A 21663-nucleotide genomic window follows, 5' to 3' on the forward strand; every position below is an offset into this window, starting at 1 on the left:
ACGTCACGGCATTTTACTTCTGCTTGGGAGTAATGAAAGAGGTTTCTTTCCCCTGGAATTTAATTTCACGCCTGAGACTTGGTGATTAATTTTCTCCTTTCCTAGCTGCCTGATGGGCCCCTTTGCTTGTAAATTTTGAAATGTGCCACAGAATTTGTGTATTTTGCACCAATTAGGTGTCACCTTGAGTAATTCCTCCGGTGCTGAGTTTATTCATCCCATCAGCTAGTGAGATGCGTTTTCCCTCCCACCTCCCCACAAGCCTGCTGCCCCAGCCGCCGTGCCCAGCAGAGGATGTGGCTGGCGTCCCGTGCTCCTGCCTGGCAGAGCTGCCAGCTCACGGGGAGCAGGGGAGCTGCTCTCCCGGCTGACATTCAGGGGGCGTGGTGGTCCCGGGTGTCCCTGCAGGCAGAAGCCTCGCTGCCTCCTCTTCACCGAGTCAGCCTGTTTTCTTTGCAAACCCAGACCCGGCAGAGTCCATCCCCACGATGCTAGACAGCTTCCAGTCCAGGGAGGTGAAGGCGGGCCGGCTGGTGGAGCTGCCCTGCATCGCCTCGGGCTACCCCAACCCGGCCGTCCGGTGGATCAAGGACGGGCGCCCGCTCCCCACCGACAGCCGCTGGACCAAGCGCATCACGGGGCTGACCATCAGCGACCTGCGCGTGGAGGACAGCGGGACCTACATCTGCGAGGTGACCAACACCTTCGGGTCCGCAGAGGTCACGGGGACCCTCACGGTCATAGGTGAGAGCTGGCGGCGGGGAGCGGGGCCCGGCGGCGGGGAGGCATCTGTCCTGCTGCCTTCTTAAATATAGAGCTGTATAAATTACAAGCGTTGTATTTCGGCGTGGTGCGTCACGCGCTGGAAGCTGCTGTCTCGCGATGCAGCATGTCCGGTGGGGCGCTCGGAGCGCTTGCAGAAGGCTTATCCTGCTGCGGCAGCGCATCTGCAGCCGTCTCCTGCTTTACCGCTTCAGTCGGGGCAGGGAGAGGGGCCTCGAGACAATTCGGAGCAATATCGAGGGATGTGAACTGCTGGATGGTGATGTTGGTTTTGTGTTAGGGACCTCTGCGCTTTGGTTGATTTACACAGAATAAGCTCTAACCAAACAGCAAATACTACGTGGGCAGGCCAAGTATTCATGGCGTGCTTTGTTCCTGGGGGTTCCTCCTGTCACTGGGATCCTGGTGGCGCTGGGGCCAGCATGCACCATGCCTACCTCACGTGGAGCAGCACCGTAGTGAGCAGACAGCTGACCTGGCGTTGGCAGCATACTGGGAGCTGCGCTGGTGTGTCCCCAGCTCAGCACTGTTCCTCAGCACCCTGGCCATGTCACCCACGGCAATGACTTCTTCTAGCTGTCCTGCTGCCTCCCCAGCAGTGCGGGCACCCCAGCTGGAGGCTCAGGGCTGATGTTAAAAGCGGGGGCTGTAAGCAGGAAGGATGATGGAGGGGCCACTGCCTTATTGTGTGGTGACATTTTAAGCGTAGTCGCGCTGGCGCTTCCAGGGCAGGCAAGGCAGAGAGCGCGCAGCAATGCCGAGATGCCTCCCGGCACCGCCAACGCCTCACCCGCTCTCGCCCTTTCTCGCACAGACCCTCTGCGTGTGACCCTCACACCAAAGAAGCTCAAAACGGGCATCGGCAGCACCGTCATCCTCTCTTGTGCCCTCAGCGGGTCGCCCGAGTACATCATCCGCTGGTACCGCAACACGGACCTCGTGGTGGTGGATGACTACATCTCCATCCGGGGCATCAGCAACGAGACCCTCCTCATCACGGCCGCGCAGAAGAGCCACTCCGGGGCCTACCAGTGCTTTGCCACCCGCAAGTCCCAGACGGCACAGGACTTTTCCATCATCACGCTGGAGGGTGAGCTGGCTTCCTCGGGACAGGGGTGGCGGGGGCTTTTCTCTGCCCCTCTCTGAGCCACCGTGTCTGTGGGGCACACGGGGATGCTTTGTGCATGGCTGGAAGGCAGCGAGACCCCCCCAGTGCTGGGGTCCTGGGGCCACCCCGCTTGCTGGGCTGTGCATGGCATCCCAAGCAGCTCGGGGACACAGCATGGCTGGGGCGGGGAAGGACCAAAGTAAGGGGTGACTTTCCTGTCCCCAGCCCGGGGGCCGAGGCACTGCCTCTCAGTGGATGTCCCCTCCCCGCTCCTCGGGAGCAGGCGTAGGTGCGCGTTGCTGGAGGTTTGGGCCAGGGTTGGGTACCTCAAGCCTGATGTCCCCTGGAGCTGGCATCTATCAACTAGCATGCCCCTCGCCCCCTCTCAGCATCTCCCTGCCGCAGGGATGCAGGCACGGTCAGGCGCGTGTTGCCGACGTGGGCGCCTCTCCCGGCTGTGAGGGTGACTGCTGCTGCCTGTGGCTGCCGCTCCCTGACCCCCCTCCCCCTGGGTGCCCCCCAGATGGGACCCCCCGCATCGTCTCCTCCTTCAGCGAGAAGGTGGTCAACCCCGGGGAGCAGTTCTCCCTGATGTGTGCCGCCAAGGGGGCCCCCCCGCCCACCGTCACCTGGGCGCTGGACGACGAGCCCATCCCGCGGGACAGCGGGCACCGCACCAACCAGTACACCATGTCGGACGGCACCACCGTCAGCCACATGAACGTGACGAGCCCGCAGATCAAGGACGGCGGCGTGTACCGGTGCACCGCGCGGAACTCGGTGGGCAGCGCCGAATACCAAGCGCGAATAAACGTAAGAGGTGCCTGTCTACTTTTAAATATCAGAATAGGACTTTTACTGCGGTTTTGGTGTTGTTCTGTTCCCCGGCCGATCGCTCCTCCTCGCCTCCCTCTGCCCTTCCCAGCCCGCGGGTCTCCCTGCCTGTCCGGCCCGATTCCCCGAGCTCCCCGCTCCCGCCCCGCTCCCTCGCACGCCTGCCCGCGGGGCTGAGCCTCCCCGCCGTGTGAAGCAGGGAGCTGAACGGGTTGGCAAACACCTCCCCAAGGGACCCTGTGCCCGGGGAAGGTGGCGGTGGGCACCGGAGCGTCCCGGGCCCCCCGGGCCCTGCCAAGCACCCCCCGGTGCCGGCGGGAGCCCGGCTCCCTGGCAGCGAAGGCGCCCGCCAGCGCAGGGATCTACATGACAAACGATGATGAGGCAGCACGTGAAATCGTGGAAAATGAGCTTTGATTTGTCGCGTCTGTATTTTCTTTGTCTGCTAAAAGCCATGGCCGCGTTAATCACCGTGTTATTGCGGCTGGAGCGTGTTGCTCGGTGCGTTGCAGGGAGCGCTCTCAGGCACAGGGTACGGTATAAGCCCCTGCCTATTAATAATCAGCAATTAAAGCTTCCAGGCTTACAGGTGGGAGCGAGACAGAGACAAGGTAGCATTTATTTACCTACTGAGAAAGAGGGTTGAAGGGCTGTGTTTGTCTGTGTCTCGGGTTTGAAATGGATCTAGTGGCTTTTTGGCTGGGATCCCAGGAGAGTCTGAATTTTGCTGCCATTTACTACTAAATTTGGAGCGAGTTCATCCCTCAGCTATCAGAAGCCCGAGCAGCGCTTTCAACGAGGACGTTCCCTTCTCTCCCTGTTTCCCCTCTCTCAGCTCTTGACGGGCTGTCACTAGATAAGAGTCAGGCTTTTTTTTCCCTGGAATGGAGCGAGTCCCTCAGACAGGCCCGAGAGATGGTTACAGAGCAAGATGCTAATTTCTTTTTTCCTGCTCCTTTTCTAAATGTGTCCCAGTATGAGAAGGACTGTCCATCCAGCTTACCCTAAGTGTCTGTTGAGCTGTTATCCTGCCACGTCCTTAGGACGAGGAGTCGAGATAGAGCTAATCTTAACATAGCAAGCTACTCTAATGCGGTGGCTGGGAGAACAAGGTGATTATCGACGCATGAAACCTCGTGTTGAAATACTCACTTGTGGCGTTCTCCCAGTGCTTAAGCCAGTACGGGAGCCAGCCAGAAACTGGTGACTCTCTGGCTTTTCCGCCCTACCCAGGTGGGCAGCGGGAGGAGCAGAAAGGTGTATTTTAGCAGAGGTGGAAGACATTTGCCCATGGAAGTCAGGTTCCTGTAGCAGCTCTCGTCGAGGCTATTTGGCACAAGGCAGGCAGCATCTTGCCGAGAGAGGCAGAGAGCGGCTGTGGCTGGGGGGGAGCGCTCCCCGTCTCTTCTGCGGTTCCTGCGGCCGCAGGTGCTGCTGGAGGAGCCGTGGTGGAGGTGCCACGGCTCCCATCGCAGAATCACTCTGTGCTTCCAGACCCCGACCGACCTCCCCCAAGGAGCAGCAGCGATGTCCGCAGGCTTGGCTTGCCCGGTGCCGAAGCTGCCCCTGCCAAACCGGGGTGGGATGTGCTGCAGCGTGGCCGTGACCGAGGCCCGTAGCCCCCCATCGTAGCTGCGCTGCTGTAGGCGCGTGCGAGTAGCTCTAGCTGGAGGTTGCAGCCGATGAGGGGCTTTCCCCAGAGGCGCTCGGAGAGGAGCCCGTGCCTGCTCCTCACCCAAAACCAGGCTGGGTCCTCACTGTTCTGGTTACCTCCTTTGCCTGTGAAGCTCGCTCTGAAATAGCAGCAGATCTGCATGCAAGCAAGCTGCCTTTCGGAATTAACCTAGCCTGCCTCTTCCTTCCTCCTGGCTTATGTAGGTCCCCCGAGCATCCGAGCGATGAAGAACATAACAGCGGTAGCGGGTAGGGACACTTTCATCAACTGCAGGGTCATCGGGTACCCGTACTACTCCATCAAGTGGTACAAGGACTCTTTGCTGCTGCCTGATAACCACCGCCAAGTGGTCTTTGAGAACGGGACTCTGAAGCTGATGGACGTCCAGAAAGGCATGGATGAGGGAGAGTATCTGTGCAGCGTGTTGATCCAGCCCCAGCTCTCCATCAGCCAGAGCGTCCACGTCACAGTGAAAGGTAAGCAGGTGGGGAGGCTTTCCCCGGCTCAGATGGAGAGGCCGTCCAGGTCGCGTCGGGGACGTCTCTGCTGCGGGACAGAGGCAGAGAAGCATGACGCAGGGGACTCTGTGGCCAGGCACCGGCCATGCTCCGCAAACGCTGTGCCGATGGGAGCTCAGCTCCCACCACCGCAGCCTTCGGGAACTGGCTCGGCTCCTGCCGGAGCGGCTACCTGGTCCTGCCTGCGCGCCTGCAGCTGCCCCGAGCCACACCGTATCCATTTCCCGTTACAAGCGGTGGAGCAAGGATTTACGGTGTAAACATAACGTATTAAAACATCTAACCTTTGCTCGGATCACCTTCACCGATGTTTTTCTGTGTGTGTTAGCTTTTAAAAAAATAATACCCTCGGTCTTCCGAGCGCACAGAACATCTTAAAAGCTTCTCCAGGCCATCAATTATTCAGCCCCATTGAGGGAGCTATCAGTCCTAATGAATTGAGCCGGATGCATTCCCTCCCAGTGACTCGCCGAGATTGTGCCGTGGGTGTGCGGTGCTCCCGTATCTCCCATCCTCAGAGTTGTCGGGTCGCCTCTGCCCATCGCCAGCTCGGTGTTTGCAGTAAATCATTTAGACACGCACAGGCGCGCCGGGGACGGAGCTGGCCAATTGTCTCTCTCGGTCTCACCCAGCAGGGTATTTATGGACTGGATTTTCCTCTCATCCCCGTCCCTCCCTTCCCATCCACCACTTTCTTATTAGGAATCAGGTTAGCAAGAGAGTGCATCAAGCTGATTATAGATGCTACCACTTGATTAGCTAATGCTCTTCTCCGAGGCTTTGCAAAGGGACGAGCAGGCTGCAGATAACCTGTCTAAGGGCGGTGGGGGGAGGACTTCTCTCCCGGGGGTGCGCAGCACAGGGCATGGCCAGCCCTGCTTTCCTCACCTTATGCGAAGTCCTCATCTGTGCGGGAGGCCCAGGGCTTGCACAGAGGAAGAGCCAAGTAAACGCTCGTCTTCTCCTGGGATGAACGGGCCAGGCAGGGATGGTGCGGAGAGAGCGTCGGTAGGAACGTACGTGTGCGAGTGAAGTTAAATAACGAGAGTCAGTTTTTGTCAGTCACTGGGAGGTGCAGTCAGAGAATGCAGGGTGCTGAGGTTCAGGCGAGGATCCGTATATTCTGGGAAGGAACCGCTAGCGAAGCCTTCTGAGCCTGAATTTACTGCCTCGATTAGTGGCCGGTGAGAGGCTGAGGAAGGCGAACGGGTGGAGGCGCGGTGCGGGCCGGCGGCACGCCGCTCTGTCGCGGCGAGATGTCTTCATTCCACCTGCAGCGTGGCTGCTGCAGATTTACACCGGCCCCGCTCGCTGGCTTCCTTATTTGCTCTGGCCGTCAGATAAAAGGCCCGTGCAAAAGAATTGCGAAGGCCGTAGGAGGCAGTGGGCGCTACCTCCGTGGAGCACGGTGAATAAATAGAAGCGCGCAGAGCGAAGCGAGGAGTACGGGATGGCGTGGAGCACCATAAAGCTTTTATTGCCACAAGTGCCTGGTGACCACGTTAAGTGCCACGAGTGAGTTATGCAGGTCTTTCCGAGTACAGGGTAGTAAAAGCTTTACAGCTCCCCTCCGGCGCCGCTTCCCTGGGGAGCGGGGATGCGCGGGCAGCCCCCGGCCCGGCTCGCGAGGCATCGCCCCCAGCCGTGCTCCCCGTCTTGCATTGAGGGAAGCTCCTGCCCGGGTGTAGCTGCTGCTGCTTAGCCTGGGGACCTCAGGTCCCCCAGGTCCCAGCTTCAAACCTCCCTGCTCCTTAGGGCTGCTGCGGCTGCCCGGCGATGCTGCTGGCGCCTCTTCTCTGCGCTGCCCCGGCAGCGTGAGCCGAGCACCCGGCCTGCTCCGAGGTGCCCTGACAGCTCCTCATTCCCGCAGACGTCTTTGAACACTTTAATTAATACGTGTGGGTTTCGCGCTGTCCCGGGGCACTCGCGCAGCCCTGCGGGGGTGACAGCGGCGATTCGGGGAGCGCAGAGCCGCCACCAGCCATGCCTGCTCCGCAGCCGGCACCCTCGGGGCGATGCTTCACCCAGCGGGAGGGCTGTTCGCCCTGCGCCCCTCCATACCTGTGCTGCTCTGCCCGGCCGGGCTCTGCTGCGGGCGCCGTGGGCAGGGAGACCCTCGGGCGGTGCGCTGGGCTGCAGCCGCGCAACCGGCTCCCGCTGCGGCTGTGCGACGGAGCCTGGAAGCCCCGAGAAAGGAGGATGGCGGCGGGACGTGAGGTGGGCAGGAGGGGCGAGCTGCAGGCTGGGGTCGCGGGGAGCTCGAGCAGGGAGAGCTCTTCTGTCGAGGGACCCCGACCTCTTGCTGACGGCTCGGAAGCAGCCGGTGGGGCGTGTTTGGAGAGGCGCGGATCCACAAGCCCGTCCCCACTCTGCAATAGACTGCAGTGCATTCCCAATTAATTATTCATTAATTATGGAAAACAGGCAGGGCTGGCTCCATGGCTCCGGCAGCTCGAGCCACGTCGCTGTAGGGAGTGAAGGGGCAGGCCAGGCGTGCCTGCACCCATCTGCCTGCACCCATCTCCCCGCTTGCAGCCCGGGGGGTGGCGGCGAGCAGCCCCCGCTTGCCCCCTGCCCTGCAGAGCCACCCGGCCGGGCAGGGACCCGGCACGGAGACCTTTGCCATGCGCGGGGTGGAGATGGGAGCCCAGGGACGCGCGTGGTGGTGCGGGGACCGCTCCCGCGCCTGCAGGAGAGGGCAGCTTATTTCTGCCCAGGGGACAATTGGCAGCCTGCTAATTTAATTATGGAGACTGCGGAAAGAGGATCTCATCTTCCAGGTGCTGAGCCTTGTTAAGCTAATTGTCTCCCTCTCTCCGCTTTCTTCCCCCTCCCACATTGCCAGAGATGCTGCGGTTGCCTAATTAAGTTATCAGAAAGATAATGGCTGGTTCTGAATCCGGTGCCTTTAAGAAAAGCATCCATCTAATAATTGCTTTTCTGTGCACAGATAAATGCTGAGGCGGAATTTCGGCTGGCGCGTGCGGGGGGGTCGGCCAGGGCTTTCCCCAGAGCAGGGCCCGCTCCGCTCGGGAGCTCGGCATTTCTCCATCCTGCTCTTGGCGTGGTGGCCCTGCCAGGCGGGAGATGTCTTCCTGCTGTCCTCTGCTCGGCAGCACCTTCCACTCTCCCCTGGCTGTGTTCCCGGTGGAAACAGAAGCCTGCCTGAGTTTCTGGGCAGCTAATCTGGGCTGCTTCTCCTCCCGGGGCAGCATCTCCCCCGAGCCCCACTGTGGCCCGTCCCTCCCAGAGGAAGGCTTTCCCTGGACGGGCTCTCCAGCAGGCTCTGCCTCTCCCCTCGACAGTCCCTCCGCTGATCCAGCCCTTCGAGTTCCCACCAGCCTCCATCGGGCAGCTCCTCTACATCCCCTGCGTGGTCTCCTCCGGGGACATGCCCATCCACATCACCTGGAGGAAGGACGGCCACGTCATCCTCTCTGGCTCCGGGGTCACCATCGAGAGCAAGGAGTTCATGAGCTCCCTGCAGATCTCCAGCGTCTCCCTCAAGCACAACGGCAACTACACCTGCATCGCCAGCAACGACGCCGCCACGGTCAGCCGGGAGCGGCAGCTCATCGTGCGGGGTGAGTGCCCGATGTCCCCGATGGAGCCGTCCTGGGCTCGGGAGGGTGGACAGTGACGGAGGGGTAGCACGGCAGGGAGCAGAGGTAAGTCCTGGTGCTGGCGGGAGGTAGCGTTGTCCTCTGGTTGAAGGAGCGGGGCAGAAGCAGGCGGGGAGGGAAAGGAGCAGGGAGCAGCCCTGTGCCCGCAGGCAGGGCGGAGGTACGAGGAGCTGATGGGGTTTTAGCTACAGTGTCTGTCTTTTCTCTCTAATTACTCAGTGCCTCCTCGTTTTGTGGTCCAACCCAACAACCAAGATGGCATTTACGGTAAAGCCGGGGTGCTGAATTGCTCCGTCGACGGGTACCCCCCTCCGAAAGTCATGTGGAAACACGCCAAAGGTAGGGATGAGGGATGGCAGCGCCTGGGGACCTCCGTGCAGATGGGGGAGAGTCCCCTTTCGGCACGGCCACCCCAGCACCGAGCCTCACAGCTCGCCTCTGCCTCGGCTGAGCCCTGTGTCTCTGTGCCCCCTGCCAGGAAGCGGCAACCCCCAGCAGTACCACCCCATACCCCTCACGGGCCGCATCCAGATCCTGCCCAACAGCTCCCTGCTCATCCGCCACGTGCTGGAGGAGGACATCGGCTACTACCTCTGCCAGGCCAGCAACGGGGTGGGCACAGACATCAGCAAGTCCATGTTTCTCACCGTGAAGAGTAAGTAGCCGGGGTGGCGAGAGGCTGGGGACCTGCTCCTGGGACGGCTGCGGTGGCGGGGGGGAGCAGAGGGTGACTGCGCCCTGTGTGCCGGTGAAGGCGGCTGTGGCTGTGGGATGGGCGCTGTGAGCAGAGTCTGGTGCGGCACGGCCCCCCCCAGCCTGGCTCTGCCCTCCGCACCGCGCATCCCCGCGATCGATGCGCGGGGCACGGGGAGGGCATTGATCCCCCTCCTCCAGGGACCTGCTTCCCTGTTGCTATTAAACACACTTTGTCCTTAATAAAACCGAACAATCAATCTACGTCATACAGGAGGAAAGGAAATAGCTGGGCTGATTTGACAGGGGTGGGCTGGGAAGTGTTGTTAGACACCGTGTTTGAACGGCGCTTATTATTGGATTCCTCTCCCGTTGCTATCAGCAGAATACATAATCTCCAGCTCCTCTTTATTTATGTTGATTGTCGCTGCCGTGAGCGTTCAAACCTCAAAAAGGAGGTGGTGGAGGGGGGACCAGCCCGGTCGGGTCTGCTCCTGCGGCAGCTCCCGCGTGTCTCCAGAGGTGAGCAGGGCTAAGCTCTGCCCAGCCCGCAGCGGGGGGGACGGAGGCTGCCAGCGGAGCCGTGGCAGCCACCACCGTCCTGGTTGTCCCCTGGGCAGGGTGCTGCCGGGCAGAGGGGATGCGCAGCCCTCCCCGGGAGCTGCCGTGTCCAGGTGAGGGTCTCGTGCCTGGGACATCGCCCGCGTCGAGGCGAGGAGAGAGCGGCTCTGGCGCGGGCAGCCCCCCTGCTGCCTCCCCTCCCCAGCCAAGCGCTTGATTTCTTGGCATGGGCAGGCGTTTCTCCGCGGGCTTCTCCCCTCCCCACCCGGCCCCTGCTCGCCTGGGTTTTGGCTCCCCTCCCTGTCAGCTGTTTAATTTATCCCGCCGACTGATGAATCGAAATGAGCGACTTCAAACAACACACTTCAATGAGGCGCAGGTACAAAGTCGAGGCGATTAATCCCGAGCGAGCGTGCAGAAGTCTCGGAGCCCGAACTGTTGCCTTGTCCCTGCTATCTGCTGTAATTGCATCCCAGGACAGGTTGCTCGCTGACTTGAATAGCACATAACCTTATTATGCATGTGCTTTTACATTTCCTGGAGACCTCGCAGCCTTTGAAAAGGTTTGGATGAATAGGTAGACGAAGCGCCACAGCCAATTAAGCATTATATGGGGCTCTTTGTTTCGTTTCGTTTTTGGATTTTTGTTTGTTTAGTGAAATGTCAGGCCAATTAAAGCGAGATCAGCGCCGGCTTTCCTTGAAAGTCAGGCCACTGCGGACGGAGTTAAATGAAAGTTAATCAGAGCCCAAACAAAGCATGCTGGCGGTCAGCAGGGGAGAGGGGAGCAGCCTGGCAGCCAGCCCGCATCCGCGCATCCCTGACGCCGCGGCGATGGGCTCCGGGGGTGCGCCGAGACCGCCAGGTAACATGTCAGACAAGTGCGTGCAGCCCTGTCCGAGGGCCTGCGGACCCGCTAGTGCCAGAAGGAGCTGGTGGCTGCTTTTCTCAGGGGGTGGGCAAGGAAAGCCGCCCAGCGTTGCTTGTACCAGCCCGGCATGTAACTCTGAGCGCCCCGGCCATGCCCAGCCCCTGCCTGCGGTGCAGCCCGTGGGGCTGGGGCTGTCCCGTCCCTGGGTGCCCGTGCCACACTGCTCCCCCAGCCCCCGGTGCAGGCGCGCGTCTGGATGCGGGCAGCAGCTCGCCGCCTTGCCACGGCAGCGTGCCCTTCCCTGCTTCGGAAAGAAACTCGTTAGTGTCCACTCAGGAGTATTTTGGGGTGAAAGGCGGTGAGCACTGGAGGCTGGGAGCGTGCGCCCGGGGGGACAGCTCGCTGGGCTGAGCGCAGGTGAGGAGACCGCCAGCGCGTGATAAATGCCATTTAGCACATGGCTGCACGCCTCCCCGGGTGTCGAGAGCAGAGCGTGAGGGATGGAGAGGGTCATGTTCTCGGGGGGGTCCCTGCGGGCTGTGCCGGGGGGCGCCAGTGCGGCGGGCGGCGCTCGCTGGAGAGGGGGCTGCTCTGCTCGGTGCTCCCCGGCACCGCGATGCCGGGGGGAGCGGGTCCGGCCAGGGGGCTGGGAGAGGGGCAGCCGTGCCCGCACATCGCGGGCACGGGGACGGATGTGTTTGGAAGTTCGCTGCCGTACGGCAAGAGCATAACTGATTGCTTCCATGCAATTTGAATTAATCTCATGCTTCAGGTGAAACTCAGCTAATCAGTGTAGAAAGGAAGCTGGAATGGGTGCAATCAAATTAACATCACAGAGCCGGCTCCAAACAAGAAAGAGGGGGGCGAGGGAGGCAGGCACAGCCCTTGTCACCCTTGTCACCGTTCTCATTCAGTTGTCACCAGCGGGCTGCACAGCGGCTCGTGCCCCAGCCCGGCGCGGGACAGCAGAGCGTGCCGGCTGCTGACGTCTCCCTTTGTAGCCAGCCTTATCTCTGCCCAGCAAGCGGGACGAGCCTCTTGTCAGGGCCGTGTTAACAAGGCCCGCAGGCACGGGAGGAGCACGGCAGCGGCGCTGGGAGGACGGGCGGATGCAGAAAGCATTGGAGGCAACCTCTCCTCAAGCAGCACTGACACGGGGCTTCGGTGGGCAGGAACCAACATTACTGCTGTCCCTGTGTCTGGGCTGGCCGGGAGCAGCCTCGGCAGCCCTCGGAGGGTTCTGGGGCCAGTCCCGGGTGATGCTGCCCCTCCACAGGTGGCAGAGCTGCTCCAGGGCATGTGTCGGGTACGGGCGTCCAAGAGATGCTGCCTCTGCACCCCGGCCCGTGCTGTCTGCACGGCTGGTTGGGGTTTTCTTTGGGTTTGTTTTGCTGCTTTCCCCACTCTGGGCTGCTTGCCGCTCTCCTGGGACCCCGGCAATTGAGAGAAGTTGATATGTTTACATCCAAGGAGCTGCTTTTAATCAAACATCAATAAGTGCATTTCAGCGAAGCAGAGCCTGAAACGGAGCTCCTCTCCCAGGGCTGCTGCTCGCTGAGAAGGGGGCTGATGCCTCTGTAGCTGCCGCAGCCCCATGGGGCTGTCCTGCCCCTTTGGCCCCTGCAGCCACGCGCACCCTCTGTGCCCCACTGGCCTCCAGCCTGGGCTAAACGAAGGCTGAATGCAGGGCACCCTGCCTGCCAAATGGCCGGGTGGCCTTCTCATGGCAGGAGCCGGGGACAGCAGGCACAGCCTGGCAAAGTGCCACCAGAGTGCCAAACCTGGGCAGTGAGACCCTAGCCTGGCGGTGTGTGCCCTTATAGCGGCGGTCCCTGGTGTCAGGCTGCAGCCAGGCAGAGGCGCCGGGGCAAGACGGGCGCACAGCCACGGATGGGATGGGGCAGAGCGAGGAGAAGTCTTGCTCTGTTTCTTGTAGCTCTTGGTTTCCTGTGCCCTGGACCACAGGTCCGGCAGTGATGCCCCGTGGGTCCGAGCGCTGCCCCAACATCCCTGCTCCTTGTCGTCCCCGTGCCGGCTCACAGGCGGCTGCGGTCCCCTCGGAGCAGGATTGGCACGGGGCGCTGCCGGCGGGCGCCACGCTGGGCATCGCTCTGTCCCGGCCACGTGGGTGCCTGCCCTGCACCCCGCAAGTCCCGGCAGCTCGGGAGGAAAGGTTTCCTTCGCTGTTAATTGAATTACATTGCCACAGAAAGCCGAGAAGTCGTAGCTCATTAGAGCCTCTTGTGTCCCATTATAACAGTGTGTGTTGCCTTTGCGGATTGTCATTATCATATATTACTGCGGGACTCAGCAGTGCTGTTTGTTTATGCATTACATTTTTTTCTGCTTACCCAGGCTGCCCTCGCCCCCCCCAGCCCGTGCCTCCTGCGCGGTGCGCGCCGCGGCCGGCTCACCACGCGGCACCGGGGCGGCACGAGGCCGGGGCACTTGCAGCGGCGAGGCTGCTGGGGAGGGAGCGCGGACGGGGCTTGGCACAGTGACCCCTCACAGCTTCGGCAGCGGCTGCTGCAGCACACGGGGACGGGCAGGAGGAGGCTGAGCGTGGCTCCAGCCAGTGCGCTGGTGCTCCTCTGCGGCGGTGCCACCGCCAGCCCAGCGGCCCAAGCACCGGGACAGGAGGCGGTGGCTTTGTGCCTGGGTTGTGGGCACTCGCCAGCAGCAAGAAGGACTCACCGTACCGTCCCGAGGGCCATCCCTGGCCGTGCTGCAGCAGCTGCTTGGGCAGCACCGGCGTGTGCCCGCGCTGGGCGCTGCAGCCCGGTCGGGCGGTGAGTGCGGTGTGGGGCCTCCCCACCATCCTCGTTTGCGTATTGGGGTGGCTATGGGAAAAAAAAATTAAATATCTCCTGGGTATCTGCAATGCAAAGGCGGCCTTGCTGATGTGAAATCGCACTCTATATTCTGCCCAGGTTTATACGAGTGAATTATGCAAATCTGTGATGGAAAACATTCTTCCTCTCATCCTCGGGAGTGTAAAACCTTAGTCAATAATTCATACCCGCACGTCTCAGACTGGAGGCTTTCTCTTCATTATAGTGTGCGCTTGGTTATTTGTCTTTCACGTTTTATTGTCTACCCTGGTGTAATGCTATGCATTATAAAATTTATCTGCTTCATTATTTTATGATCCTGAGCTGTATAATGCAGCGAGACGATTCCGCTTCGGGCTGGGCGGCCTCTCGGTGAGACCCGCATCCGCCGCCTCCCCGGCGGGGTCTGTGGGCTGTGCTGGGGCCGGGTAGCCGCAGGTGGCACCGAGCCATGCCCTGGGCACGCAGGTGACCCCCTGCCTCCCCGCAGTCCCGGCCATGATCACCTCCCACCCCAACACCACGATCGCCATCAAGGGGCAGACCAAGGAGCTGAACTGCACCGCCCGGGGCGAGCGGCCCATCATCATCCGCTGGGAGAAGGGCGACACCGTCATCGATCCCGACCGCAACATGCGCTACGCCATCACCACCAAGGACAACGGCGACGAGGTCATCTCCACCCTCAAGGTGAGGAGCCGAGGGTCTCGCACCCACCCGGGCTGCCGGGCATCTTGCGGGGGTGACGGAGGGGGGCAGGCGGCACAGGGGGTGCCCGGGGAGGGTGTCGGTGGTCCCCGACGGGTGTCACGGAGGCTGGCTCCCAGGGTGGCAACAGCAAGTCCAGCGGGGAGGGATGTTAGAAAACCCTCTGAAGGGTTTGCATCTCCCGCCAGCGGCACCGTGCACCGGCGGCCGCGTCTCCCCCGGCCCCAGCACGCTGCGGGGCGGGCAGGAGAAGCACCTGGCCAGCGCCTGCGCTTTTGCAGCCAGCATAAGAGTTAGCGCTGCCCTGGGCCCGTGCGAGGAGCCGGGCTTCCGATTTTAATTACACCAATTTAAAACCAGCCACCGTCTGCTTGCTGTGACAAGCCCCTGGATTCTGCACTAAATCTCAGCTGCCTGCGCAAGGGGCTGTGATCGCGAAGGTGTTTTGCAGCACTGGGGATGTCTCAAAGGACAAATTCTCGATGCAGATCTGAACTGGGGACTGGGGCTTTGGGGGGGGAGCTGCCTCCGCAGGCACAGCTCCGGTGGTGGGAGGGTACTGAGCACAGCACGGTGCTCGGGGTAGCTCCCTCTGAATCGGCTCCTCTTCTCTCCCTGAAACCTTCATAGCTGAAACCAGCTGACCGCGGGGACTCGGTCTTCTTCTCCTGTCATGCCATCAACTCCTACGGCGAGGACAGAGGCCTGATCCAGCTCACCGTCCAAGGTACCCGCTCCCCGTGCAGGAGCCCTGGGGTGTGAAGCCTCACTGGGAGGATCCCCCTGCTCCTGGGAGGCTTCTCCCCCTGTCATCCCTAACCAGCTCCTGTGTCCCCAAGAGCCCCCGGACCCGCCAGAGCTGGAGATCCGCGAGGTGAAAGCCCGCAGTATGAATTTGCGATGGACGCAGCGGTTTGACGGCAACAGCATCATCACCGGCTTCGATATCGAGTACAAGAACAAGTCGGGTAGGTGATGGCAGGCAGGGGGCCGGGGGCTGCGCCGCGGCCGCTGTGTCCCGGGGCCGGGCTGCCCGGGCAGGTGTGGGACTGTCCTGCCGGCGCCTCCAAGGGAATATCCTGCATCCCGGTTCCTTTGATGAGGAACGAAAGGAGAGAGCAGCATTGATGAAATATGTTAATTTCTGTTGGATGGGAGTGTTTGAAAAGGAATATTAAAGGAGACAATATTTGCACAAAGCCCAACCCAGGCCGCACAACAGCGAGGAGGGGGGAAGCAGCACCTCTCGGGGGGGCCGGGGACTAACGTGGGCGGCACCTGGGGACATCACCTGCCTAAGCATGGCCACCTTGGTACCGCAGGATGCGGGTCCTGACCCTCCTCCTGTCTCGCTCCACTGCTTGTCCAGATTCCTGGGATTTTAAGCAGTCTACGCGCAACATCTCCCCGACCATCAACCAGGCGAACATTGTGGACCTGCACCCAGCCTCTGTGTACAGCATCCGCATGTACTCCTTCAACAAGATCGGGCGCAGCGAGCCGAGCAAGGAGCTCACCATCAGCACGGAGGAAGCAGGTGCTGCTCGGGGCACGGGCACTGGGGCCGGCGGGCAGGGGTAGCCGCGGGCAGCGCGCGGGCTGTAGCCTTGAGTGAAGCTGGCTGGGGCAGAACTCTCGGGATGCTGAGTGCTTCCCTGGTGAGGACATCCTTTCCACGATGCTTCTCAACATGTTCTTTTGGGTCTGTTTCTTCGCAGCTCCTGATGGGCCTCCAATGGATGTCACCTTGCAGCCGATGACGTCCCAGAGCATCCAGGTCACCTGGAAGGTGAGTGGGGCCGGGGCGGTGTGTGGGCTTTCCCTGGTCATGGGGGCTTGGGCAGTGCCAAATGCTGTCCTGAGCCTCTGCAGCGGCAGCTTGTCCGGGGACCCGGCATTCCGTCAGCGGTACGAGGGCCAGGAAGAATTTCCCGGGCCAGATGAAAACCTGAAGGTTGGGCGTGCAGCTCGGCTGCATCGCACGGGGTCCTTATTAATCATGTTTTGCAATAAGCTGATTATCTCATAGGATGTCCGTGGGGGACCACGGGGAGAGAGGATAAATATGTAAAAAGTGAGACGCTGGGTTGCAAAGTGTTGGAGCAAAGATCAATGAAACTTAGAAATGGATTTATTTTTCCAAAGGTGCCTAATGAAAAATAGAAATGATTATAAAGTTAGGACTTTGGAATGAACCGATAAATCCATACATTTAGGGTTCCAGCTTTCCCCCCCTTCCCCTTAAGTGCTGAAAATCAGAGCAACGGACAGTAAGATTCACTTAAAAGATAAGTCGCTTCATTTTAAGAGTATTTCAGTGAGATGGATCACCCTGGCTTTGTAACATAAATTTGCAATCAACCCTATTGATTTCTTAATGCTTCAGCGAAATATTGTTAAGATTGATCTCAACTGGGCCTCGCATACTTTTAAGGCTGTCAGATTTGGGGGTTTTCCCTCCTCTCACGGAGCTGCTCCGGTTGGGAATGGCACTGGCCAGGCGTGTCCCCCTGCCCAGCCAGCACCTTCCTCTCTGGTGACTTCCGACGGGACCTGAGGGCCCTTTCTACCACTATTCTGCCACTCAGTGTGTCCACCCGAGGGCTGCCGCAGGGAGAGAGAGTTTAAAAGCATCGAGAAAAGGCGCTGGGGAGAGGTGGTCGTGGCAAGGGAGCCCTGCGAGCCTCCCAGCCCCAGAATGCGCTTGCCGGGCAGCGGAGCCCTGCGTGGCAGCGCTCTGATTTGCACCCCTTGTTCCTCAGGCCCCAAAGAAGGAGCTGCAGAACGGGGTGATCCGTGGCTACCAGATCGGGTACCGGGAGAACAGCCCCGGCAGCAACGGGCAGTACAGCATTGTGGAGATGAAAGCCACGGGAGACAGCGAGGTCTACACGCTGGACAACCTGAAGAAGTTTGCCCAGTACGGGGTGGTGGTGCAGGCGTTCAACCGTGCGGGGACGGGACCGTCGTCCAGCGAGATCAACGCCACCACGCTGGAGGACGGTAAGGCTGTCCCCGGCCCTGGGCCGGGCGGTTTTCCTGCTCCCCAATGCCACGTCCCACCTGGGGGGACCCCCAGCCCTCCTGCCCTCGGCCGTTCCCTGCCCTCTCCCCAGCGGGGCTCGGGGCGGTTCCTGCCCACCGGCAGCATTTGCCTCTCGGCTGCTGCCCTGGGGAGGAGTTGTGAGCACGAGGAGGCCAGAACACCCGTGGCACTGGGTTTCTGGGGCGATTAGAAGGGCGTCGAGGTGGATTTAGACGTTGCCCAAGTGCCAGGGAGGTCTCCATCCGGGAGAGGCCGCTGGTCGCCTCGGTCACGTTAAAAACAACGGGAAAAAAGTTTTGCAGTGCGTTTGTTCAGCAGTTTTTCATACTTAATTAAGGCTCTCGTTAGCCTGTCAAACCATGATCATTTCCTGGCTACATTAGCACTCCTCCTGGGGTATTCAAGGGCCCCTGTTTTAGCAATAGTGTCTTTTCCATAATTATATTACCTTCATTTTGTTCAAACGGACTATCTGTATTAGTTTATTATACTCTGTCCCTAATTACATGGTGCTTATATTTTTGCACCTAAGTAATATGAAACAATAATCATTTTCAAAGGGGATCGTTACGGTGATGTATTATCATTTAAATGCTCATAAAAATTAGCGTTACCTCTTATGGGGCAATGGGATCTAATTACCTCGCATCCAGCCAACTCTCCCGCTCTCCCCTCGCTGGGAAGCGCAGCGTGTCCCGACGGCCTCCCTGTCCCTGTGAGCATGGGGGTTGCACCCACCATGATGGTCCCGGAGAAGCAAAACTGCGCATTGGAGGAGACTGCCATGTGTGCCTGGCCCTGGTGCCCCACGCGCTGGGCGGGACCGACTCCGGGGCTGGAGCAGCCGGGGCAGAGGGGGCTGCAGCACAGTGGGGTCCCGTGCGGGTGCAGCCGGGGCAGCTGGCCTGTGGGAGATGGCTCCTTCAGCCTGGCGTCTGCTGGGCGTGTGCCGCCTCTCCATCCTCCGGCTGATTGTCCCCCCATCTGTCCCCTCCTCAGTTCCCAGCCAGCCCCCCGAGAACGTGCGGGCCATCTCCATCACGTCAGATGTGGCTGTCATCTCCTGGTCGGAGCCCCCGCGCAGCACCCTCAACGGGGTGCTCAAGGGATACCGGGTCATCTTCTGGTCCCTCTACGTGGACGGAGGTGAGTCCTGGTGGAGAGCGGGTGGCGTGGGGGACCGGCTGGGTGGCGGCGTGGGGCTGATGGGGCCCGTCTCCCCGCAGAGTGGGGCGAGATGCAGAACATCACGACCACGCGGGAGCGAGTGGAGCTGCGGGGCATGGAGAAGTTCACCAACTACAGCGTGCAGGTGCTGGCGTACACCCAGGCGGGCGACGGCGTCCGCAGCAGCGTGCTCTACATCCAGACCAAGGAGGACAGTAAGTGCTGCTGCCTGGGGTAGCGGGTGCGCGCTCCTCTTAGCCCAGCTGATAAAATTAACGCACGTTGCCGGTGTTTAAGTAAGAAGATGGAGCGCTGAGTAGGAGCCCCCGTGTTGCAGCGTGCCGTCGCTGGCTGATGCTGGGGGACGGGAGCGCTTGCTCCTGCCGCAGCGCGTTGTGTTGCTGCACCGGCGAGGGAAGGGCTGGAGCGGCTGCGGGGGCGCGGAGGAAACCCCCCGTGTACAGCCACGGGCAGGGCATTTCCCTTTCTCTTTTTTTTTTCTTTTCCTTAAGTGCGGATATTTAAATATTTACACCCCTGCCTGCCCTACTTTAATGCCATTAATTCAGTGGCGGAGCGTTTCCTGGGCCCGTGGGCTGCCGTTGCTGCCTGCCCGTCCTGGGAAGCGCCAGATGCCGGGGAGGCGCAGCTGGGCAGGGTAAGGCTGAGCCACTCCGCCAGATTAAGAAACCGTGATTGGCTTTTAATGGCCATCTCCTTAACCAGAGCTTGGGCTGCGATTAATCCGCCTGCCTCCGGGTCGGCAGGGGACCGGAGCCACCCGGGAAAGGTGTCCCGTGGGCAGTGGGGTGACGGTGGGGTGAGCGCTCGCCTGCAGACCAGTCCCCACTCGCATCAGCCCGTGCTGGTGTGGAAACGCTACAGCGGCTGCTCCCCTGTGCGCGCTCGGGATGCCAGCCCTGCAGTGGGGTGCTGCTGCCTCGGAGACCTCCTGGCCCCGGCTCTGCCATGCTCTCCCTCCTTCAGTTCCAGGTCCCCCGGCTGGCATCAAGGCGGTCCCATCTTCTGCCAGCAGCGTGGTGGTGTCCTGGCTGCCGCCGGCCAAGCCCAACGGCATCATTCGGAAGTACACCATCTTCTGCTCCAGCCCCGGCTCGGGGCAGCCGGTAGGGATGGGGGTGGGGGCAGGGCTGGGGAATGGCCAGGGTGTGCGGGAGGAGGGCTGAGCTGGCTGAGCCAGAAAGGGAGGGCTGATGCCAGGTAGCGGCAGCAGCAAAGGTCCCCCGGGCCAGGTCTGCGCACTGCAGAGTTGCACGGGCACCCGTGGACGCTCTGCATCAGGGGGATAGTCCCGTTGTCTGTCTGTTCCCTTTCTCCAGCATCTTCCCTGCTCGGCGCTCGCTGTAGAAGGGGAAATTTGCCAGCAACTGACTGAAAATAAAATAGAAATCCAACCTGGCCCCATCCCTCCTTTGCAAGGGAGAGGTTGATGGGAGGTCTGCAGACTAGTGCTTATCAAAAGCTCCTTCTCAAACTCATTTCACTATCTGAGCCTCTGGTTTCCAGGGCAACATAATCTTTTCATCAAAGCAACTGGTAAAACCGCTGGGATCCGATATTGTTTTCTTGGCATCTTGTCAAAGCTGTCATTTGGGTAAAAAAAATTATGTATACTATACAATATTCATATAGGTGTCTGCTGGTGGGGTACATTTACATCTGTGGGTCCCACAAGGGCGCGCGTTTGAAGACGGTGAACGTGCAGATACCTGTGTGCCAGTCGCGTGTTTGCACGCATAAATTCCGCATCCATCCTGTGCAGCAGGGATCATTGGGCTCCCGTCCGGTGCTGGCACGGGGGCTGTGCAGGGCAGCCCTTCCCCGCAGGGCGTGCCTGGGGCAGGCAGGGCAGCTTTGGCCCCGACGCGATGGAGAGCGGTGTTTGCGCACAGCCTTGCTGCGAGGCAGACCTCTCCGGAGGACTGCCAGTGGGGTTGGGGACAGTTGCAGTGTTGCATGCGGGAGACGAGCCCACGCTGGATTTCGGGGGACCCCCCGACTGCTGACTGTGACCGCAGAGGGGTTTTGGCAGCCCGGCCGGGGCTTGCCTCCGCGCCTGGCCCCGCTGCAGCTCGGCGGGCAGCCGGGGAAGCGTCCTTTCCCGGGAACAAATCCTGCCGTCGCAGCCATCTGTTCCTCGGGCTCCGGCCCGGGCTCCCTGGAGAAATTACGACACCAGCCGGTTTACACTGGCATTGAGACACACCGAGCAGCGCTGAATCGCTGCTCGGGCGCAAACCCTCAGCACCTCGAGGAGACAGCTGCCAGGGTGGCCGTGGGCCCTCGGAGAGCAGAGGGAGCTCCCCAGGGACCGGTCCTGCTGGAGAGCTGGTGCGGTGACCAGGACCCACTGGCTGGGGATGGGAGCGCGGGTGTGAGCCCGCTGGCTGCGGGACAGTAGGGGTGCCCCTGGTGGGATACTGGGGTGGTGGTGGGGATGCCCAGGTGCAGGCAGGCAGCTGGCCCAGGGGTAGCTTTCCCTTGCCCGTAGCTCACATGCTGCTTTGGCCTCTGTTTTGCTGAGCTGGTGGTGTTGCTTCCACCGCCAGGATATCCAGGCTGGGGGTGATGGGGTTGAGGTGGGTTTCACAGGGGCCGTACCTTCACCCATTCCTCTCCACAGGCCCCCAGCGAGTACGAGACCAGCCCCGACCAGCTCTTCTACCGCATCGCCCACCTGAACCGTGGGCAGCAGTACATGCTGTGGGTGGCCGCCGTCACCTCTGCCGGCCGCGGCAACATCAGTGAGAAAGTCACCATCGAGCCTGCTGGGAAAGGTATGGTGGGGGCTGCCAGCTCGCGGGGGGACGCGCACCCTGGCTCTGCTGTCCCCTGCCCCTAGGGTTGCTTTGGCTGCTCTGCACCAGCCTGAAGCAAGGGACAGCGGGGGTGACTCGTGCCGGGGCAGAGGAGGGGCGGCGCGGGGGGGTCTCAGCTCTCAGTACAGGCCGGGGGGTCCGCGCGCAGGGCCTGCCTGCCAGGCTGACCTCCTCCTTGCCCCCAAGCCCCTGCCAAGATCATCTCTTTCGGAGGCACCGTCACCACCCCGTGGATGAAGGACGTGAGGCTGCCGTGCAACTCTGTGGGGGAGCCGGTCCCCGCCATCAAGTGGACCAAGGACAGGTATGGAGGGGGGCTGCTGGCCGTGCCGCTGTGCCGCCGGGGGGCCAGTGCCCACTGTGTCACCCGTGCTGTGCTGCACGTGGCTGATGCAGCCTCTCCTC

General features: G+C 61.1%; 1 protein-coding gene across 1 annotated transcript in view; it reads left to right on the forward strand.

The window, feature by feature from the left end:
* Positions 1-21663, forward strand: part of DSCAML1 (DS cell adhesion molecule like 1) — a gene marked incomplete at both ends in the record, with an annotated part of 110829 nt that overhangs the window by 81306 nt on the left and 7860 nt on the right. Inside the window, 18 exons of the mRNA XM_082493800.1 lie at positions 466-744; positions 1598-1873; positions 2415-2711; positions 4604-4876; positions 8224-8502; positions 8761-8880; positions 9020-9196; positions 13988-14187; positions 14836-14932; positions 15045-15173; positions 15575-15742; positions 15924-15994; positions 16968-17208; positions 18251-18397; positions 18478-18633; positions 19406-19545; positions 21063-21216; positions 21445-21562. Of these exons, the coding sequence (XP_082349926.1) occupies positions 466-744; positions 1598-1873; positions 2415-2711; positions 4604-4876; positions 8224-8502; positions 8761-8880; positions 9020-9196; positions 13988-14187; positions 14836-14932; positions 15045-15173; positions 15575-15742; positions 15924-15994; positions 16968-17208; positions 18251-18397; positions 18478-18633; positions 19406-19545; positions 21063-21216; positions 21445-21562 (3322 nt within the window). The remainder of the gene's footprint in view (positions 1-465; positions 745-1597; positions 1874-2414; positions 2712-4603; positions 4877-8223; positions 8503-8760; positions 8881-9019; positions 9197-13987; positions 14188-14835; positions 14933-15044; positions 15174-15574; positions 15743-15923; positions 15995-16967; positions 17209-18250; positions 18398-18477; positions 18634-19405; positions 19546-21062; positions 21217-21444; positions 21563-21663) is intronic.

This window comes from Vanellus vanellus (assembly GCF_965231255.1).
Source record: "Vanellus vanellus genome assembly, chromosome: 21".
Taxonomy (NCBI): domain Eukaryota; kingdom Metazoa; phylum Chordata; class Aves; order Charadriiformes; family Charadriidae; genus Vanellus; species Vanellus vanellus.